This window comes from Protomyctophum parallelum (assembly GCF_964188405.1).
Source record: "Protomyctophum parallelum genome assembly, chromosome: 15".
Classification (NCBI taxonomy): domain Eukaryota; kingdom Metazoa; phylum Chordata; class Actinopteri; order Myctophiformes; family Myctophidae; genus Protomyctophum; species Protomyctophum parallelum.
In genome coordinates this window covers 20,245,165-20,264,868 of record NC_139710.1, presented here as the reverse complement: position 1 = coordinate 20,264,868, position 19,704 = coordinate 20,245,165, and the positions used below count along the sequence as shown (strand labels likewise).

Here is a 19,704-nt window from a genome sequence, read left to right as displayed (position 1 = left end):
GGCATCCTCAATATTAACTGCCTATGGTGGTACAGGCAGCCTTTGCTACATTCTCCAGGTAGGTTCACACCGAAGTCATTACATTACAAACTACTGGATTTTAGTGTAGCCCCATAGAGCTTACAAATGCCACTTGTGGAAGTTATATTGTACGAGCTCTGTTCATTTCTCATAACATAATTATATAATAATTATATATTTTATTTGTAGCAGACTTTTACTTTTAGAAATCTCAAAGTGCTTCAGGGTTTAAAAACCGGCATAATTGCAAAGCAATGGAAAATAGATTTGTAATAGAGCGGCGCAGTCCCTCCCCCTTTCAGAACAGCGAACGGCCCAGGAAATGAAAATGCAATGCATTTCCCCATAGGCAGTTTTTATTTAATTTATTTAAAGACCTTTTAAGCGTCGTACGAAGCCAACTCTTGTCGTGACAAATCATGACAACACACAATATTTCGGGCCAAACAAAGAATTAGAAAGTAGAAAAAAAAGGCAGGTTACAACACTTTTTTTGTTGTTTTTCTTCTTTGTAATTATTTGTTTGGTCCAAAATATTGTGTGTGTTGTCATGATTTGTCACGACAAGAGTTGGCTTCGTACGACGCTTAAAAGGTCTTTAAATAAATTAAATAAAAACTGCCTATGGGGAAATGCATTGCGTTTTCATTTCCTGGGCCGTTCATTGTTCTGAAAGGGGGAGGGACTGCGCCGCTCTATACAGTGAGTCCTTAAACGTGTGCCATTATAGAATACTCTCTACATTATAGAATATAAGAAAGTAATTTAATTTCAAACTCTTCTAATGTCCACCAACCTCAGTGAATGTGATAAAATCACATTGTAATTGTGATATTTTGCACAAAGTGTAAAGTGTTTATTTATTAAACAATAATTGGCCAAATGAACATGGTCATAAATAGTCATGCTTAATATTTTATAATTTAATTATATTTAATAATAATTTCGTCCACAACTTTGGAATATTTTGGTCACAGAAATGTTTGTCCTACAGTTTACCCAGCTATTAGAGCAATGCTAGTACTAATACTAATATAGTACCTATGGGAGCAGTTAGGGGTTATGTGTCTTGTTCAGTGACACTTGTTTCATGTTTTATTTTTGACAAAGACATGCACTTATTTTGGTGAGGGTGATTGGGAAATTGGGAAAATGTATTTCCTCTTTTAAAAATACAGTGTGTGTGTGTGTGTGTGTGTGTGTGTGTGTGTGTGTGTGTGTGTGCGTGCGTGCGTGCGTGCGTGCGTGCGTGTGTGTGCACGTGCGTGCACATGCATGTGTTTATGTGATAATATTTTGTTTATCTGAGAGATTTTGTTGACAAACTGGTATTTTAGAGGAAAGCACTCGTATTTGGAACAATCCATGGCCACACTGACATTGACCCTCTCGAAAACGAGATAGTGTATCTCAAGGGGTATTCCAAAAAAAAGAATTTCAAGTAAAAAGAATATACTCACAAATTTGCAGCCTCTCTTCATACTATATTTGAAATAAAGTGCACACACACACACACACACACACACACACACACACACACACACACACACACAGTCTTCTGACAGTCTTGGGGGGAGTACCATGACCATATCCCCCATCCACTCTTTCTCTACCCACATGGGTATGATGATATGTGGTTTGTTTTTTGAACAAGTCACCCACCTCTCAAAAGATTTAAAGGATGCAGTCCAACGAGGCATTTCATCAAGTCAGCAGGAGTATTAAGCCTGGGCAAAGATTTTTCAAAGGGACATCGCAGTCTACAAAATGGTACGTGAAAGTGAGGTGATGAATGATTATTGAACGAAAAATGTATAACCTCTGGTTATTTTCTTATCTTATTTTACAGTCACTGGTATGGAAGTTTACATTATTTTTTATTTCTCTGGGACATGGGTATAATGAGACAGGCATATATTGTCAACTTATTTGTTTTTGATCAGTACTGCTTTTTTTTCTTTTTTACTATTAACTCACATTGCTAAGAGAGGTAAAATAAAATTAATGCATCCAATGAAAGTGCTCCATGATCACTGTAGCAGAGGAATATTGTTCCTCTGTTACTACTAGTAGATGCAATACCGTTCATAACAATTAATATTGTTTTTAAAGACAGCATCAGTGAATATTAGATCTCAATATCTCTCTCTACCACCCCTCTCTCTTTAACTCTTTGTTTCAGAAGACTCTATCATCATCCGTCGTCGTACTCCTTATCAGCCTCACAGTAGCGTATGGACATAGCACATTTCCTGACACTGGTAAGTTTCATAATAAGATTTGAGATTTGTTATATCTCATAAACAGTACAGAAGTACACGAGCAAAATTATTTGGTTTTGGTCCCTCAACATATACACAGTAGAAAGGTGAGAAATAGTATGTATGTACAGTAAGTACATTAATAATAGCACACTTGTCACTAATTACACTTGTAGACTCAACCTTCAAGGACCAGTTTGGTATGCATTAGGCCACGGACCCCGATTTGATAAAAACCCATTTGGTTATATTAAACTAATTTAGTTGGGCACCCCCTGGAACCCCCTCAAGGACCACAGGGACCCTGGACCCAACGTTGAGAGCATAGTACTATATTGTATAGGCTGTCTCTGATTACATGTACTGAATTATTAGCATACTCCTTATTGTCTCCACCAGGCCGAAGGCATGTGGGGAGAGTATGTTTTGCACTCCGTCCGTCCGTTTGTGTGTCCGTTTGTGTGTCCGTCCGTGTGTCCGTGAACAGCTAATCTCGGCCACCGTTAACCCGGTCGATGCCATATTTTGCACACACACTCCCTGGATGCCAACGATGAACCTCTGCCCCAAACTTTCCAGAACGGCCTGTTATAGCGCCACCAGGAGGCCGCTTTGTGCAAAACGGCCACCGTTAACCCGGTCGATGCCATATTTTGCACACACACTCCCTGGATGCCAACGATGAACCTCTGCCCCAAACTTTCCAGAACGGCCTGTTATAGCGCCACCAGGAGGCCGCTTTGTGCAAAACAAGTTTTTGCACAGTACACCTACAGATTTTGTCCAAACATCACGCAAATTGGTACACAGTCTCTCTAGAGCCATTCAACGAAACGGGTCTTTCACATTTATCAGACTCCATCCTGATTGGTTAAGATTGGCTTCCAAAGTTCACAGGAGTGCTCAGTTTCAAACAAAATGCTGCAAATCATGAACACATCGCATGATTTCCGTGAAATTGTGCACCCACATTCCCACTAGGCCGAGGACGAAATGCCACATGAACAATTTCAACTCAGCCTCAAGGTGGCGCTATAACTGGCCGAAAAGTGTTTTTACCTCTAACTGCACGGATCTGTGGATAACCTGGTGGAGACCTGTGCCCGGAAGGGCACTTTTTCTAGTCTGTCTATGTGTTTGTGGTTTGTGTCTGTGTCTAAAGTGGTGGTGGCTAAACAACATAACTCAGTCACAATACCATGTAACGTGAAGACTAACGGACCAGTCACATGGAGGTTTACGACAGATGGCGAGGACGAGGAAGTAGCAGATAATCACGATGGCTTCAATCTGACTGTGAGTGATGTGGATGTTCCAATGCTGGGAGAATACAGCTGTTGGAACGGAGTGGAGATGCTATCATCAGCCTATCTGCGGTTTGAGGCTGTCGACGAGGAATACGGTAAGATATTTGTTTGTGTGCAATATTAAACAGGTACACTTAACACTAGAATGTGTATGATAGCTGAAGCCTATGGTCCATGACTGATCAATATTCTGCAATCAGAATGCATTTGCTGCACTGAACTGCATGAGGCCGACTGTCCGGTTGTCTTGTCGATACACAGAATGTTACATTGAGCCTCTCAACCAAAAGCAGACAACATTATTTGCATAATTCTTAATAAATAGAAAAAACTATAACAAAGCCCTTAATGTCTGGAAAACTATCTTGTCTATTTTCATTTCTTTCATTAATGGCTGGCAGAGAACACTGAATGCTCAACTGAACAGGCCTGAAATGTAGGCCTACTGTGCTAAATAACTTACAGAGATGAAATGTAGTGTTATTTCCACTTCATATCCCAGATAATAAACAATCACAAAAATGCACGTTTTGTGATAAATGATTACCATATTTGTGTTTGTAGGGTCCTTGCACTGCCGTGCAAAATCATATAGTTGTAACTTCAGCTGCAAATGGAACCATAGTCATAGTGATTTCACAGCAGTACGCTTGGGACTGGGCTATTCCTGGTAAGACAATTTACTGCATGAATAGGCAACAGTCTGGTCTCCTCTGGATGTATCCTTGCTGGTCTGATATTGCTGGTTTGATATTGCTCTGGCACCTTCTCTCCTGTTACTGTTTACTCTCACTTTCCTACAGACCGATTCAAATAAGCCAGCAGTCACTGGCAAGAGGCAACCTCTGTTATTTCATTTGTGCTAGAGATACAGTATATCTACATAACAGACAGGGGGCTGGTCGACTCCCAATTTCAAATTTAATTTGTTAATGTTATTGAATGCAACTCTAGCACTGACGGTGAGAAGTCCTGCACCTGGATCACTGGCCAGCACTCAGATGGGGGATTAGAGTTTGAAATAACCCACTCCCTCGACCCATGCAAAGAGGAAAATAACAAGCTGGAAGTCACTGCAGAGGCCATCAACCACTACTCTTACCTCAAGATTACCAAGAGGTTTTATCTCAGAGAGATTGGTAATTCTAATTTAATTCACTGTCAAATAAGGGCTGCATTTTTAATCTAAATGCCGTACCGCCGGGAAATAAATCACCAATACACCACTGGCTGCAATATTTTTGCTAGACAAAATTACATTATATCTTAAGTCATTTGCCAATAAAAACTATTTTCACTATTATTTTTAATCGTCTGGGGACCCCCCAAAATAATTTGAGGGGTCAGTACAGTACAGTACAGTACAGTACAGTACAGTACAGTACAGTACAGTACAGTACAGTACAGTGTTTGAAGTACTGTATTTCAGGTGATCTTTTTTTTGGTCTGAACATGACAAACAATATAAATATAAATTGTGATTTTGATGGTGCTGATTCACAATAGAACTGTGGTGTTTTTTTTAACCCCTACAGTCCAGCCAGACCCTCCCAAGAGACTGACCTGCCAGGAAATGCCAGGACAGAACCTGAAAGTGAATATAACTCCTGCATCCAGCTGGTCTTCCCCTCATAGCTACTTCAGCCTGGAACATGAGATAGAATATGTGTATAGGGACAACGGCAAGGTACAGTACAGCAAGACACATGAAAACGCAAATATGTACACGCGCACGCACACACGTGCACACATAGTCCTCTGACATTCTTCCACCCACTGTTTCTCTACTGGGTATACTTAATTATGCAATCTCTCTCACTCTAGACGGGGCACTCGACATCGACTGATATACCAAAGGGAATTACCAAACTGAGAGCACGTTCCAGAGACTCCCTGCAGATGGTCAGACTTTGGAGCAAGTGGAGCCCCTGGATATCTACTTGTACTTGCATTTCTACTATTATGTCATAATGTAAATTTACTGTCTCAACTCTTTCTTTCATCGCCATGTCAATTTCTCAAATTCACCATGTGTCTGTCTCACTATGAGGCATCATAAGCTGATGATATCCCAGCCCTCACCTAATTTTTAGCTCAATAAGTTTAATATGAAATCATCACTTTGAATTACTCAAATGTTTCATAAAATGTTTGTGTATTAATTGACATATTTAATTATGAATGTTTAACAGTGAAGAAATAATTGCTTTATTTTTATTGCTCTATTTTCCATTCTGAAACAACAAAACAGAACACTGAACCTGTGTTCTATACTTATATTTTCCATTCTGAAACAACAAAACAGAACACTGAACCTGTGTTCTATACTTCTATTTTCCATTCTCCATCCATCCATCCATCTTCAACCGCTTATCCGTAGTTGGGTCGCGGGGGCAACAGCTCCACCAGAGAGCTCCAGACTTCCCTCTCCAGAGCAACATTAGTGACTTCCTCCTGGGGGATTCCGAGACGTTCCAAGGCCAGTGAGTCGATGTATTTCCTCCAACTGCGCCTTGGTCTGCCCCGGGGTCTCCTCCCAGTGGGACATGCGTCGAGGACCTCCCTAGGGAGGCGCCCGAGAGGCATCCTAACCAGATGCCCGAACCACCTCAGCTGACTCCTTTCCAGGTGAAGGAGCAGCGGTTCTACTCCGAGTCTCTCTCGTGTGACTGAACTTCTCACCCTATCTCTAAGGGAGATGCCAGCCACCCGTAGAAGAAAACTCATTTCGGCCGCTTGTATTCGTGACCTTATACTTTCGGTCATGACCCACACTTCATGACCATAGGTGAGAGTAGGAACGAAGATTGCTCGGTAGACAGAGAGCTTTGCCTTCTGGTTCAACTCTCTTTTCGTCACAACAGTGCGGTACAGCGACTGCAATACCGCCCCTGCCGCTCCGATTCTCCGGCTGATCTCCTTCTCCGTTCTCCCCTCACTCGTGAACAAGACCCCGAGATACTTGAACTCCTTCACCTGGGGTAGTGCCTCATTCCCTACCCGGACTGCACAATCCACCGGTTTCCTGCTGAGAACCATGGCCTCAGATTTGGAGACGCTGATCCTCATCCCAGCCGCCGTACACTCGGCTGCGAACCGGTCCAGTGAGAGCTGAAGGTCTTGGACCGATGGTGCCATCAGGACCACATCATCTGCAAAAAGCAGTGATTCAACCCTTAGGTCACCGAGCCGAATACCCTCTCCGCCACGACTACGCCTCGATATCCTGTCCATGAAAATCACAAACAGGATAGGTGACAAAGCGCAGCCCTGGCGAAGGCCAACCCCCACCGGAAACGACTCGGACTTACTCCTGAGCACACGGACACAGCTCTCGCTTTGGGTGTACAAAGATTGGATGGACCTCAATAAGGTCCTCCTCACCCCATACTCCCGCAGCACCTCCCACAGGACATCCCGGGGGACCCGGTCATATGTCTTCTCCAAATCCACAAAACACATGTAGACCGGATATGCATACTCCCAGGCCTTCTCCAGGATTCCTGCAAGAGTATAGATCTGGTCAGTTGTTCCACATTGCTCCTCCTGAATCTGAGGTTCGACTATCGGCCGGACCCTCCTTTCCAGCACCTTGGCGTAGACTTTCCCAGGGAGGCTGAGTAATGTGATACCTCTGTAATTGGCACACACCCTCTGATCCCCCTTTTTAAACAGTGGAACCACCACCCCGGTCTGCCACTCCCTCGGCACTGCCCCAGACTTCCACGCAATGTTGCAAAGGCGTATCAACCAAGACAGCCCCTCAACACCCAGTGCCTTCAGCATTTCTGGACGAATCTCATCAACCCCCGGAGCTTTGCCACTGTGGAGCTGCTTAACTACCTCAGTGACTTCCTTCTGGGAGATTTCCGACGATCCCCCATCATCCTCAGGCTCTGCTCCTGTCAGGGAGGGTGGGTCTGATATTATTGGGTTTAAGTGTTCCTTCCAGCGCCCTACGACCTCCTCATTTGAAGTCAGCAGAGTCCCATCTTTACCGTACATGGCTTGGATGGTTCCCCGCTTTCCCCTCCTGAGGTGTCGTACGGTCCTCCAGAACAACTTTGGTGCCTCCTTCTCCATGGATTCCCCGAACTCCTCCCACACCCGCTGCTTTGCCTCAGTCACAGCCGCGGCTGCTGCCCTTCGAGCTTGTCGGTACCCTGCAACTGCCTCCGGAGTCCCCCGGGATAACATATCCCGGTAGGCCTCCTTCTTCAGTCGGACGGCTTCCCTGACCTCCGCTGTCCACCAGGGAGTTCGAGGGTTTCCGCCCCTTGAGGCACCTATGACCTTCTGGCCACAGCTCACAGCTGCAGCTTCAGCAATAGAGGCTTTGAACATTGCCCATTCCTGTTCAATGTCCCCAACCTCCACAGGGATGCCAGAGAAGTCCCGCCGGAGGTGGGAGTTGAAGTCCTTCCGGACAGAGGTCTCCTCCAGACGTTCCCAGTTCACCCGCACTACACGCTTGGGTTTGCCAGGTCTGTCCAGAGGTTTCCCCCGCCATCTGAACCAACTCACCACCAGATGGTGATCAGTTGACAGTTCAGACCCTCTCTTCACCCGAGTGTCCAAAACATACAGCCTCAGATCAGCTGACACGATTACAAAATCGATCATTGATCTTTGGCCTAAGGTGCTCTGGTACCAAGTACATGCTTATGCTTGAACATGGTGTTTGTTATGGTCAATCCATGACTAGCACAGAAGTCCAATAACAAGCCACCACTCGGGTTCAGATCCGGGAGACCGTTACTCCCAATCACGCCAGCCCAAGTATCTCTGTCATTGCCCACGTGTGCGTTGAAATCCCCCAGTAAGACTATGGAATCCCCCACAGGTGCCCCATTCAGGACCCCATGTAGGGTATCCAAGAAGGCCGGATACTCTGAACTCTCGTTCGGTGCGTACGCACAAACAACAGTCAGAGTATTCCCCCCTCCAACCCTAAGGCGGAGGGAAGCGACCCTCTTGTCCACCGGAGTAAACTCCAACGTAGTGGCACTCAGACGGGGGCTTGTGAGTATCCCCACACCCGCCTGAGCCCTCACACCCTGGGCAACTCCAGAAAAGAACAAGGTATACCCCTTGTCTAAGAGTTTGGTTCCAGAATCCTTACTGTGTGTGGAGGTGAGCCCCACCAGGTCTAACCTGTAGCGCTCAGCCTCCCGCACCAGGTCCGGTTCTTTCCCCACCAGTGTAGTGACGTTCCACGTCCCCAAAGTCAGCCTCTGCTGTCCAGGTCTGGTCCGTCCAAACACTCCAGTGTCACTGCCACCCGTCTGGCAGCGCACCCGACCCCACTGCTTCCTGACGCGGGTGGTGGGCCCACGTGGCGGAGAAGATGTGCCCACGTTGCTTCTTCGGGCTGTGCCCGGCCGGGCTCCGTGGTAAGCCCGGCCACCAGGCGCTCGCTGACGGGCCCTTCCTCCGGGCCTGGCTCCAGAGGGGGGCCCCGGGCTTCCTCCAGGCCGGGTCGCATCTCTTCTCTCTTGTTCTTCCATGAGTGCTTTTTACCATTTCCCTATTAGCCAGCTTTACCTGTTTCCACCTCTCACGACGGGGACGTTAGGGTTGGATTTCTATTTTCCATTCTGAATCAACAAAACAGCTAGGACTCCTAATTCCACTGCATCCATCCCTATGATGGTGATGGGTACAGTACATCTACTATGGGCATTCCTTTTGCTTCCAAATCCCTCCTTATCTTTCCGATTTATAAATCCTAAAGCCTTGTTTATACTTCACTGTGCAACGGTCCTATGCTGGAAAATAGCAGATATGCAAACTCACAGCACATCTCATTCAAGACACTGAACTTGAAGATCTGTCATTTTTGCCATCCAAATGCAAAAGAGATCCGGTACCCACACCGGCCCCTACGAGATGCAGAAATTAACTAGAAAAAGTTCCCTTCTGGGCACAGGTCTCCACCAGGAGGATAGGAGAATGTGTGATGTTTGGCAAAATGTTTAGGAGTAATTTAAACAAATTTTATTATTAGTACAGAAAATGATGGAATGGTAACATTTATTTTTGTTTTTGTCTTAGAAAGACTGACTTTTTAGTTTACTCTGTAGGTTTCATTTTTTAAATCAGGGGTTTTCAACCGGTGGTCCGCGGCCCCCTGGTGGTCCGCGGAGGTACTGCTGGTGGTCCGCAGCCAAGCATTCAGAAAAGTTATATTTTTGCCTTTTTTTTCTTTACTTTTTTTTTTACCTTTCTAATATAAAACTTATTTGCACTCTTTTTACTTGTTTGTAAATAATAATAATAATAACTTAAGTCGAATCTAACATTTCAAAAGGTCAAGTGCTCAAGGTGTCAAATAAACCAAAGAAAAGCTGACGGAGTCATCAGCTGCCAGCGGAACAACCATCCTGCTCTTCCACCCAACGCATGCATGCTTACCGTGCTTGCTGCCCAAGGCAAGCACGGTAAGACGTTGCCATAAATTATTCATTCAATTCATAATAATACGTTTGGGAAAGTCAAATCTCCCTGCCATAGAGTTATAATATCTGCCGCGGATCGATTGAATAGTCTCACATAATACTAGTATTCACTATTCAATGTGCAACTTCTCAGTCTATCGTTGCCGTTTTAATCAATGAAGGGTGGCTCCACTGCCCACGTTGTGTTGCGTTCAAATGCATTCAAATTGTCCCGGTTGGCCGGTTCGTTTTTTGACGCACACGACGGAGGCGCAACGCGCCCGGTGGAGCCCCGGTGTGAGCTTGTAGATTGGCTATTTTTGGTGCGTGACACCGTCGTACGATGTATACATTACGCTTTTAAAGTGACGGTACACAATGAACAGTTCCCTCTGTCTGTTAGAAAGGTACTGTATAAGGCCCTAGTAAAATGTAGTGCAGGTTGTATAGGTTGGTTAAAATAAAGAGAAGATTATTAAAATAGAATAAGATAAAATTATATATTCTGTTTCTCTGTGTGTGTGTGTGTGTGTGTGTGTGTGTGTGTGTGTGTGTGTGTGTGTGTGTGTGTGTGTGTGTGTGTGTGTGTGTGTGTGTGTGTGTGTGTGCGCGCGTGGGGGGGGGGGGGGGTTGTCAGAAACAAACCTATATACTGTGACTGTCAAATGCACCAAGTGTCAAATGTGTCTTCAGTGTTTGGGTGATTAACTGAAATGGATTATTATTTTGAGACTTATTTTGAGTCCTGCTTAGTACAAGTAAAAAACACTTTAGTAAAACTTTTGATAATAAAATACTTTGAAACATAGTTTTTTTTTGTCCAGCTCATGAATGTAGCCTGTGATAGTGTGATTAGTGAGTAACAAGTAAGAATAAAACAAAATCAATCTTAACCCATGGTGCATGAATGCCCCACCAGGGCCACCACTATTGTGTCGGGTGGGTCCATCCTAGATCTACGATGAACCCACCCGACAACAGTGGTGGTCCCCAGGCTGCTGCTAGTCAGAATGGTGGTTCCTTGGATCAAAACCAGTTGAAAACCCCTGTTTTAAATGAAAGCCTGGGTATCGAGGAGAGGCTACTCTGTAGGTGAAGAGAATGGTGAAATTCTTGAAAATGTATTTCCTCTTTTAAAAATACAGTGTATGTGTGTGTGTGTGTGTGTGTGTGTGTGTGTGTGTGTGTGTGTGTGTGTGTGTGTGTGTGTGTGTGTGTGTGAGAGACGCAACTTGGCCTGTTGTAATCACCATGAGGCTGATTTGAAAACTCAACTGTATCCGTGGATATGCACGAATGCATTTCTTTCATGTGGATTCCAAGGGATTCGATTTCCCAAAAGTTGCGTAACTGATCTGACAGTGCCTGTTCCTCTCCGACGCTGATGTGCATCACTTCAATGTCCACAACTTCGAACACTGAACCTGTGTTCTATATTTCTATTTTCCATTCTGAATCAACAAAACAGAACACGAACGTGGACCTGGCGCTGATTTCCAATGTTTACAGACATTCAGAATAACGAAAAACAGGCCTGTGTTCTGTTGTTTCATTTTAGGTTTAAAAATAAAACGTGATATTTTCTTGTTTTCTCAATTTTATTTTGAAGAGAAAAACAAATTATACGTTAGTACCCTGACCCTGTTCCCCTCACTGACAGTCACTATATGTCCCCTTTTTTTTACCTCCTCTATGATGATTTCCTGTTTTTTGGTGTGTATATTTGTACGTCTCTAAATGTTATGTTGAATTGAACATGCGGTAGACCTATTGTAAACAAGTGTAATGCTTTGTTTATGGTATCGTCCACAGTTAACTGTTTTGTATTGAGTTGTGCTTGAAAAGAAACTTCTGGGAATTCAGATATTATCGTAGGCTACAGCTCGCTAACGCATTTATAAAATAAAGAAATAAATCTGTCCAAAAACATTTTTCCCTAGACTCCCTCCATTTACTTAATATTACTGTCAATTGGTTAAATGCTTTGGGCATAATAGTAAAAGGGAGTAAGGGACGTGTAGAGGATAAGGCTGCAAATGCTTTGATTAATTTGATTTCATCATTTCAACATCTCTAGTCCAGAAGGGGAGGCATACTATCATCCGACAGAGCATTGCTCCGAGGTGCGCTGCGGGTCGGGAGAGGGTTGCGGTTAGGTTTAGGTGTCTGCCCCGGGGGAGGTTAGGGCTAGGGTGAGGGAGGAGGTAGGTTGTCGTTCGGACCAATGCTCCGTCGGATGAAAGTACTGCACATCATGGCTCCTTTGAGAACCGTCAGGGTCAAAACCCGCTCGGAGCCATGGATGAATTCGGACATACTGACTGCAATGAAAGCCAGAGACAACAAATGCTCTGAACTTAAGTCCAAACTAGCCAAGTGCAAGCGCTTCGACAGTGATCTCCAAACCAAACTGCGCAACCTAAAAGCCCAGTGTAACAAGCTAAGAAACGGTGTAATTGCCATGACCAAATCAGCCAAATGTAACTTTATCAATGATAAAGCAGAGGAAATCAAAAACAATCCTCGGGAGCTATGGAAGTTACTAAACAACCAACTAGGCTGTGGTCGGAAACTTAAAACCAGGTTTACTAACATAAACATCAAATCGAATAACACCCTCATCACTGACAAACTCGATGTAGCCAACCACTTGAACATCTTCTTTACAAACATTGCAACAAAGCTGGTTAGCAAACTGCCCTCCCACTCTGGGCGTTTTGGTGTAGAGCACATCAAAGCCTTCTACAAAAACCTTGGTGTTTGTAAAGATGATTTTAAAATGGCAATGGTAACAACCGAGGAGGTACTTAAAAAACTGAGTGCCCTCCAACCCCACAAGGCCACTGGCCATGACAATATTCCCTCCAAATTTCTCAGAGACTCAGCCTTTTCCATAGCTCCAGTCATCACCCACATAGTTAACCTCTCCATCAAACAGGGACAGGTCCCCCAAGATTTTAAACTGGCCAAAGTAACCCCCTTGTACAAAAAAGGGAGTAAATTAGAACCCGGCAACTACCGCCCTATTTCTATTCTAAGCTCCATCTCGAAAGTGATGGAAAAAATAGTCTATGAACAGGTTGAAAAGTATCTTGCCACTAATAAATTGCTGTACGAGTTCCAATCTGGTTTCAGAACATCCCACTCCACTGACACATGCCTCCTCTATTTGAGCGATCACATCAAACACGAGGTGGATGCTGGAAAATACTGCGGCATGGTCATGCTGGACCTCCAAAAGGCTTTTGACACCGTGAACCACTCCATACTGGTTAACAAGCTTAAAGCTATTGGTTTTGATAGCACATCAGTGAGCTGGATGCAATCCTACCTGGAGGGGAGAGAACAGATGGTGGAGGTGAACGGAACACTGTCCCCTCCCCTCCCAGTGAGGTGTGGCGTCCCACAAGGAAGCATACTAGGGCCTTTACTGTTCCTAATTTATGTTAACGACATGACTTCAGCTTGTGACTGCAACTTGTTCCTGTTCGCAGTCTCGCAGATGACTCAGCACTGCTGGTCTCGGACAGGAACAAACTGCAGGTTGAAAAGACCCTCAGCTCTGAACTCGGTAGAATCTGCACCTGGCTCGCTGATAACAAACTATCCTTACACCTGGGAAAAACTGAATCCATCCTCTTCGGATCAAATTGTAACCTCAACAAGGCAGATGGCTTCTTGGTTAGAGTGGGTGACAATATTATCACACGAAAAGATCAAATTACCTACCTAGGTTCCATCCTGGAGGCCAATCTTTCCGGTGATAAAATGGCCACCAACGTAATCAAAAAAGTCAATCAAAGAACAAGATTCCTTTACAGGATCTCCTCACTGGTCAGCAAAAACACCTTGAAGACCTTAACAGGAGCCCTCGTACAAGGTTTCTTTGACTATGCATCCACCTCTTGGTACCACAGCACCTCAAAGGCCCTCAAAACAAGGCTCCAGACCTCCCAAAACAAACTGGTCAGGCTCCTACTTGGCCTCACCCCCCGAACCCACCTCACCCCTGCCCACTTTGACAGGCTGGGATTGCTTAGGGTCGTCGACAGAGTACAGCATCTTGCAATGGGTCTGGTCCACAAGATTCGATACACCACCAAGATACCCATGTACCTGTCTAAATACTTCCTTAATGTAAACGAAGTCCACACCCACAACACCAGAGGGAGTGCAACAAACCATGTGCAACCCAGATTCGGCACAAACAAGGGACTAAATTATTTTTGCTCCTATGCCACCAAAATGTGGAACGCCCTACCAACAGTCATTAAGACATGTGAATCCCTTGACTCCTTCAAAACCGCTCTCAAAGGGCACCTACGGATGGCTGCAATTCGAAACTGGCCTCTGTAAAATCTGAATCCCCCCCCCCATTTTCCCTCACTGTATATTGTATCTTTTCCCTTTTTTGCTTCCCATATGATGAATTCCTGTTCTGTTCTTTAGCTACATAGAAATGTCTATTTGTATGTCTCTAAATGTTTGTATGTCTTTAAATGTTTTGATGAATTGAACAATGTGGACCCTGTTGTAAGCAAGTGTAATGCTTAATTGGGTCGTCCACTCACAGTTGACAGTCTTTGTATTGAGTTTGTGCTTAAAATGTACTGTAAATTCTACAAACTGTTAATAAATATTTCAATCAATCAATCAATCAGTCTAGAAGACATGCAGTTTCCTCCGAGGTGGAAAGTCTGGTGACGCAAGGTTAGTCTTCTAGACCATAGAGTATACTCTTCTGTTTATCTGGTTATTGTGTTTGTGAATCAGTGGACCATGACACAGGTTAACACAACTCTTCTTTACTTTCAAACTCAGAGTAATCATACAAACGGAGAAGCAGCAACATCATACACTCATCTTGTATATCAGACTGAAGTACTAGATCCCAGAAATCCCCCCAATCATCACAAGCATGCAGGAACATGCAATAAGCGCAGCACCATCGAACAGCTGTCAGTGAGACATAACACTGGTGTTACTTGGTGCTGATTAATTCTCTGAATTCTCTGTACCATATTTCTTGTCAATAAAATAAAGGAAAAAAATAAGTACTTTGGTGGCTAGCGCGCATGCGTAAACAGCATACCCAACCACAGCGGTAACGCAAGTAGAGATCGAGTTAGCCATCAAAATAAAAGCATTTTATGAAATAATAGTGATAAAAAAAATACATTTTCATTGTATATATGTAATTAGTTCACGAAATGCAAAGACCTGTGTACCCCCTACTCTATGCTGGGGCCTGGGGACCGTCCCCCTCTGCTGGACCTATCCATAGGGTTTTATTTTGAAATACACAACCGGAAATTGCACTTATTATTACTCACTTAAAACTGGTCCTTCCATATCAATGTATGTACAGAACATTGCGGCTGCAAATGTATTCAACATGGCTAACATGACTGAAACATCGTGGATTATTTGTCTGTGGAGTATTCTCATGCATTTTAGTTACATATCAGGTGAGAAAGGCACGGGTGCATGGCTGCGTTTCAGCCAACGTCTGCATATTATGGCTAGTAGCCTAAACATTAGCATACACAGTAGGTGATCTGTAACACAGGCTACAATGCTACATACACTGAGCTATTTTGAATGACTGGCCGATTGTTTATATAATAACGTAAACTTCACTTACCTTCTCGACTCGTCGAGTCGTCATCATTCATTATGCAGTTTATGCATAAAGTGAACATCAATTTATTTTGACGTGTCTCCAATTTGGACTGTTCCAGGTCTTGGGGTCAATGAATTGCTCTACTTCCGAGTTCTCAGTCCTGAGGACATAGGTTACATCTTCAGTGCAGCTCCTGCAAAAGACTTTGGTGGAGATTTTGTAAGTAATATTACTCTGTACTTAATTGTTGTTGGGATATATTATTCACCAAAGAAAGTGTCTGACCTCTTGCCCCTCATACCCCACTAATGCTCGATCTTTTTCTCCTATCTCTCCCTCACATTTCTCGGTGGTGGTCTTTGGTCGTTTCTGTTTGTGTTTTGGTCTTCATTACCTCCTACATCCTCTCCGGCACTTCTCTGTTTTCTCATCTGGGACCCAGACTTGTTCTTATGATGAGATTTTACTTGTGCCAGCAGAGCCAGCAGACGGCTGCTCAGAAATGAGGAACAGAGAATTAATTCAGGGACAAGTAATCCTACTGGAACGAGGGTAATTATGTGTGCAATGCATGTGCTATATTTGTAGCAAATTAGTAAAGTAAATGATATCCAGGAACAATTCATGTCTATACATTTGATTTTACATAAGCTAATTCCATATTGAAACACCTGTGTGAAGTGAAGGGCGCTCTAATCAATTATTGACCTTATACCAACCTTGAAACATACCTTAGTCACTAGCCCCTCTCGGAACCCTCTGGGTCAGCCCAATCTATCGTGCCGAACCGGGCTGACCCATGGGGTCCCTGTGTGTTGATGTGTTTTCGTATGTAAATGATAGAACGCAGACATAAATATCGTCGGAAACGTCGTCTCTGCGCCGTTTGAGTGCTTCTGTTGGTTTGAGTGATTCTGATTCTAAGAGCTATAAGTTACAACGGATACCGCTGCGAATTCTCCTGTGCCGCGGAAGCCGTTAAGTATTTTTAATCTTTGTTTGACCGATTTGGTCGCTTTGATTCTTCTCTTCCTTCCTTGTTTATTTACCGTTTATTGTACCGCCTCCCGCTGCGGTGTTGGCTTGTGCATGGCTACGTTCCTGCCTCTGATCTGCTCTGTCATAGCTATAGCCACTAGCTAGCCAGATAGGCGGTACAATGAGGTGTCCATAAACAAGGAAGGAAGAGAAGAATCAAAGCGACCAAATCGGTTAAACAAAGATTAAAAATACTTAACGGCGTCCACGGCACAGGAGAATTCGCAGCGGTATCCGTTGTAACTTATAGCTCTTAGAATCAGAATCACTCAAACGAACAGAAGCACTCAAACGGCGCAGAAACGACGTATCCGAAGGTATTTATGTTTATTTATGTTTGCGTACCCGGTAGCAGGGTAGCGGTGGAATAGGACCCCATGGTACTGGGTCTCAAAAATGTCAGAAACTTCAGTACCATTGGGTTCTGACTTGTGGGGCTACTTAGTCACCAAGAATGGTGGTACCTTATTGGCTAAGGGTTTCCACCGACATACGCATACCGCCAGCCGATTTGCTCAGATACATATGACGTAAATTTAAATTGCATTTAATGTTTGTGTTAAGACAGAATCTTGATGTCATTCTCATCCTAGCTCTACCCAAAAGTTTGGTACTGGTAAAATTGTGAAAAGGGCATTTGATCAACACATATGATGATTATCATTATCAATGTCAACGAGGAGGAACTCTCCTGATGAAAGAAAATGCTGATTTTGTTATTAACATGTGTCAATGTGTATCACCATGAAGATGTTTTCTACATACTTCTTTCCTGTCATTCTCACACATGTTGAATTTTTTTTTTTTAATGTTTTCTTCTATCTGCATGAACTGCAGGGGCTGTTCTTTTGTCCATAAGGCTCGACTAGTGGAGGAGGCAGGGGGCAAAGCAGTGTTGATTGCTGATGATGCAGTTGATAACGACAGCCAGTATTTGGACATGGTTACTGATGGGAGCACAGCCAGACCCAGCATACCTGCACTGTTCCTACTGGGAAGAGACGGGTAATAAGAGAGATACACAGCCACTCTCACACACCCTGACATACTGTAGATGAACACTACCCTGATTTATACTTAGTGGTATTGTACGATAGTGTCTGGTGCCACAGTGATTGGCTATTTTGAAAAGTGATGCGTTACTGGTTTCATACGTATAATAATATAACACTAATCACCTTTTCACATTTGGTGATGTTCATGTCGATTTTCATATGCATTTGTTCCAGGCTGATGATCAGACGGTCTCTCCAGAGACAAGCACTACCATGGGCTGTTATCTCCATTCCTGTCAACGTTTCTTCTTTGGCCTCTTTCCCCCTCAAGCAACCTCCGTGGACTCTGTGGTAGAGTCAACACGCACACCAGAACTCACATGAATCAACAGCCCACATACCCTGTAAACACGCAGCCTCACACTGAATCCCATTGGTGGTATGGAAATACATGCCTGCTCTCTAAAACTGGTGCACAGCTAAAGCCTCAGTGTTAGTTTATGTTTAGGGTCCATTTTTACACTCAGTTGTGCAAACAAACATGCACACACAGATTGGGTCACCTCGGTTATAAGCAGTGCCCTTTGACAATCCTATTCCAACGGACTTCTTATCAGAGCCTTTACCTTTATCACCATCTGTGGTGGTTCTAGAAACTCTTGTCATCGCAGGACGACCTTGGCTGAGAAATAACCCGTTTCTCAATTTCAGCTGTCTGGATGAAGTCGACGTTTTTTCATTTAGTAATGGTTGTGGACCTCATATTGTTTGTTTTAATAGAACTATCTACATGTTCTATTCATGTGCAGGGATCCTTGCACATGTTCACCATTGAGTGAGGAAGTATATACGGAAAACAGACATTACACAATGATGTGTATTGTTCCCAAACAAATATGGCAATGTTTGGAGGAAGTAGTATTAAAAGCTATTAACCGCTATTAAAAGTGGTTGACATACAGTTAAGACCAACACAGTTCTGTGCAATGTACAATTGTCTAAATTAAATTCAGCTAAACTGAACCCACCATCAATCTGTCAAATATTCATGCACAAAATTGTGTGCTTTGTTCTGCCTTAGCTAAATGCTGTCTTCATTTGTAATTCTCACATAAAACATGTCCATGGAGAAGTTTGAAGACCACATATTTAATAAACAAACCCTTTATATGTTCTAGATTGTATTGTTTCTCCTGACAAAAACAATCTTTGCCTGTTGGCCCTGTGCCTGGTGGCTCTATTAGCTGTATCCCATGGCAGGTGCTAAGGCTATAAGTGCTTCCCTGCACCAGTGTTTACTTTTCATGACCAGCAGTTAGCTATACTGAAATTGAAGCGAAGACCTTTACTATAGTGGAAAAAGATTACTCTGTAGTACTCGTATAAAGTTTCATATTATGCACAGTTGCACACACTCAGTGGTGTCATGGTGTTTTTTTTTTTTACTGGTACCACAGTGTTTTAATGACGCCACGTGCGCACGCATGTGCACGCACCACTGGGTACTTAGTGCGTCTTGGAAAGTCTGGTGGTGACGCGAGCTTGATTTGGTGCGTCTTCTCTTGAATCTATAGGGGACGCATTCTAGCGTGCACGCACATGCACCGTTCCGTCCTGGTACCACGGCGTAGTACTGCGTTCTACGAGCATGACACCACTGCACACACTACTGTATGAGCTTGTAGTTCAACTTTTTTCATGATTTGAGACATGACGGGTTGAATGTGGTTGAAACCCTGGAGGACCGTATACAGTTAGGTGTCTCTTCCTCCTATGTCTTATATTCACTAGAGAGCCATCAGGGCTTCTGTCACAGATTTTTGGGTCTCAGAGGACCCAATAGGCTGCTAAGCTTCTAAATCCATAATATAAAAACGTGCAAAGTTCTACTGTCTACATTGATTATTTAAGCAGGCCCAGATGTGGGTTTATTTAAGGTCACATTTGACACTACTCAGAAAATGTAAAAAATACTTAGCAAGCCAAGACTGACCTAATAATGCTTACCAAATTGATTACAAT

General features: G+C 43.8%; 2 protein-coding genes across 3 annotated transcripts; both read left to right on the top strand.

Moving 5' to 3' along the window:
- Positions 1-1,602: 1,602 nt before the first annotated feature.
- Positions 1,603-5,648, top strand: il12b2 (interleukin 12B 2; the record flags this gene model as incomplete). Its single annotated transcript, XM_083783357.1, has 5 exons — positions 1,603-1,642; positions 3,445-3,684; positions 5,125-5,276; positions 5,414-5,491; positions 5,640-5,648. 5 exons carry the CDS (start codon positions 1,603-1,605, stop codon positions 5,646-5,648), a joined length of 519 nt encoding a protein of 172 aa, XP_083639483.1.
- A 9,723-nt stretch (positions 5,649-15,371) lies between these two features.
- On the top strand, positions 15,372-19,543 carry LOC310871632 (protease-associated domain-containing protein 1-like). 2 transcript variants are annotated; one of them, XR_014570317.1, is made up of 6 exons: positions 15,372-15,494; positions 15,768-15,868; positions 16,092-16,201; positions 17,525-17,692; positions 17,917-19,406; positions 19,478-19,543. XR_014570317.1 is itself a non-coding variant. In XM_083783251.1 (5 exons), the coding sequence occupies exons 1-5, from the start codon at positions 15,383-15,385 to the stop codon at positions 18,035-18,037; spliced, it is 612 nt and encodes a 203-aa protein (XP_083639377.1). In that variant the 5' UTR covers positions 15,372-15,382; the 3' UTR covers positions 18,038-19,543. The 2 variants fall into 2 exon arrangements, 1 of the variants encoding a protein (XP_083639377.1); XM_083783251.1 differs by having other exon boundaries at positions 17,917-19,543.
- Positions 19,544-19,704: the final 161 nt, after the last annotated feature.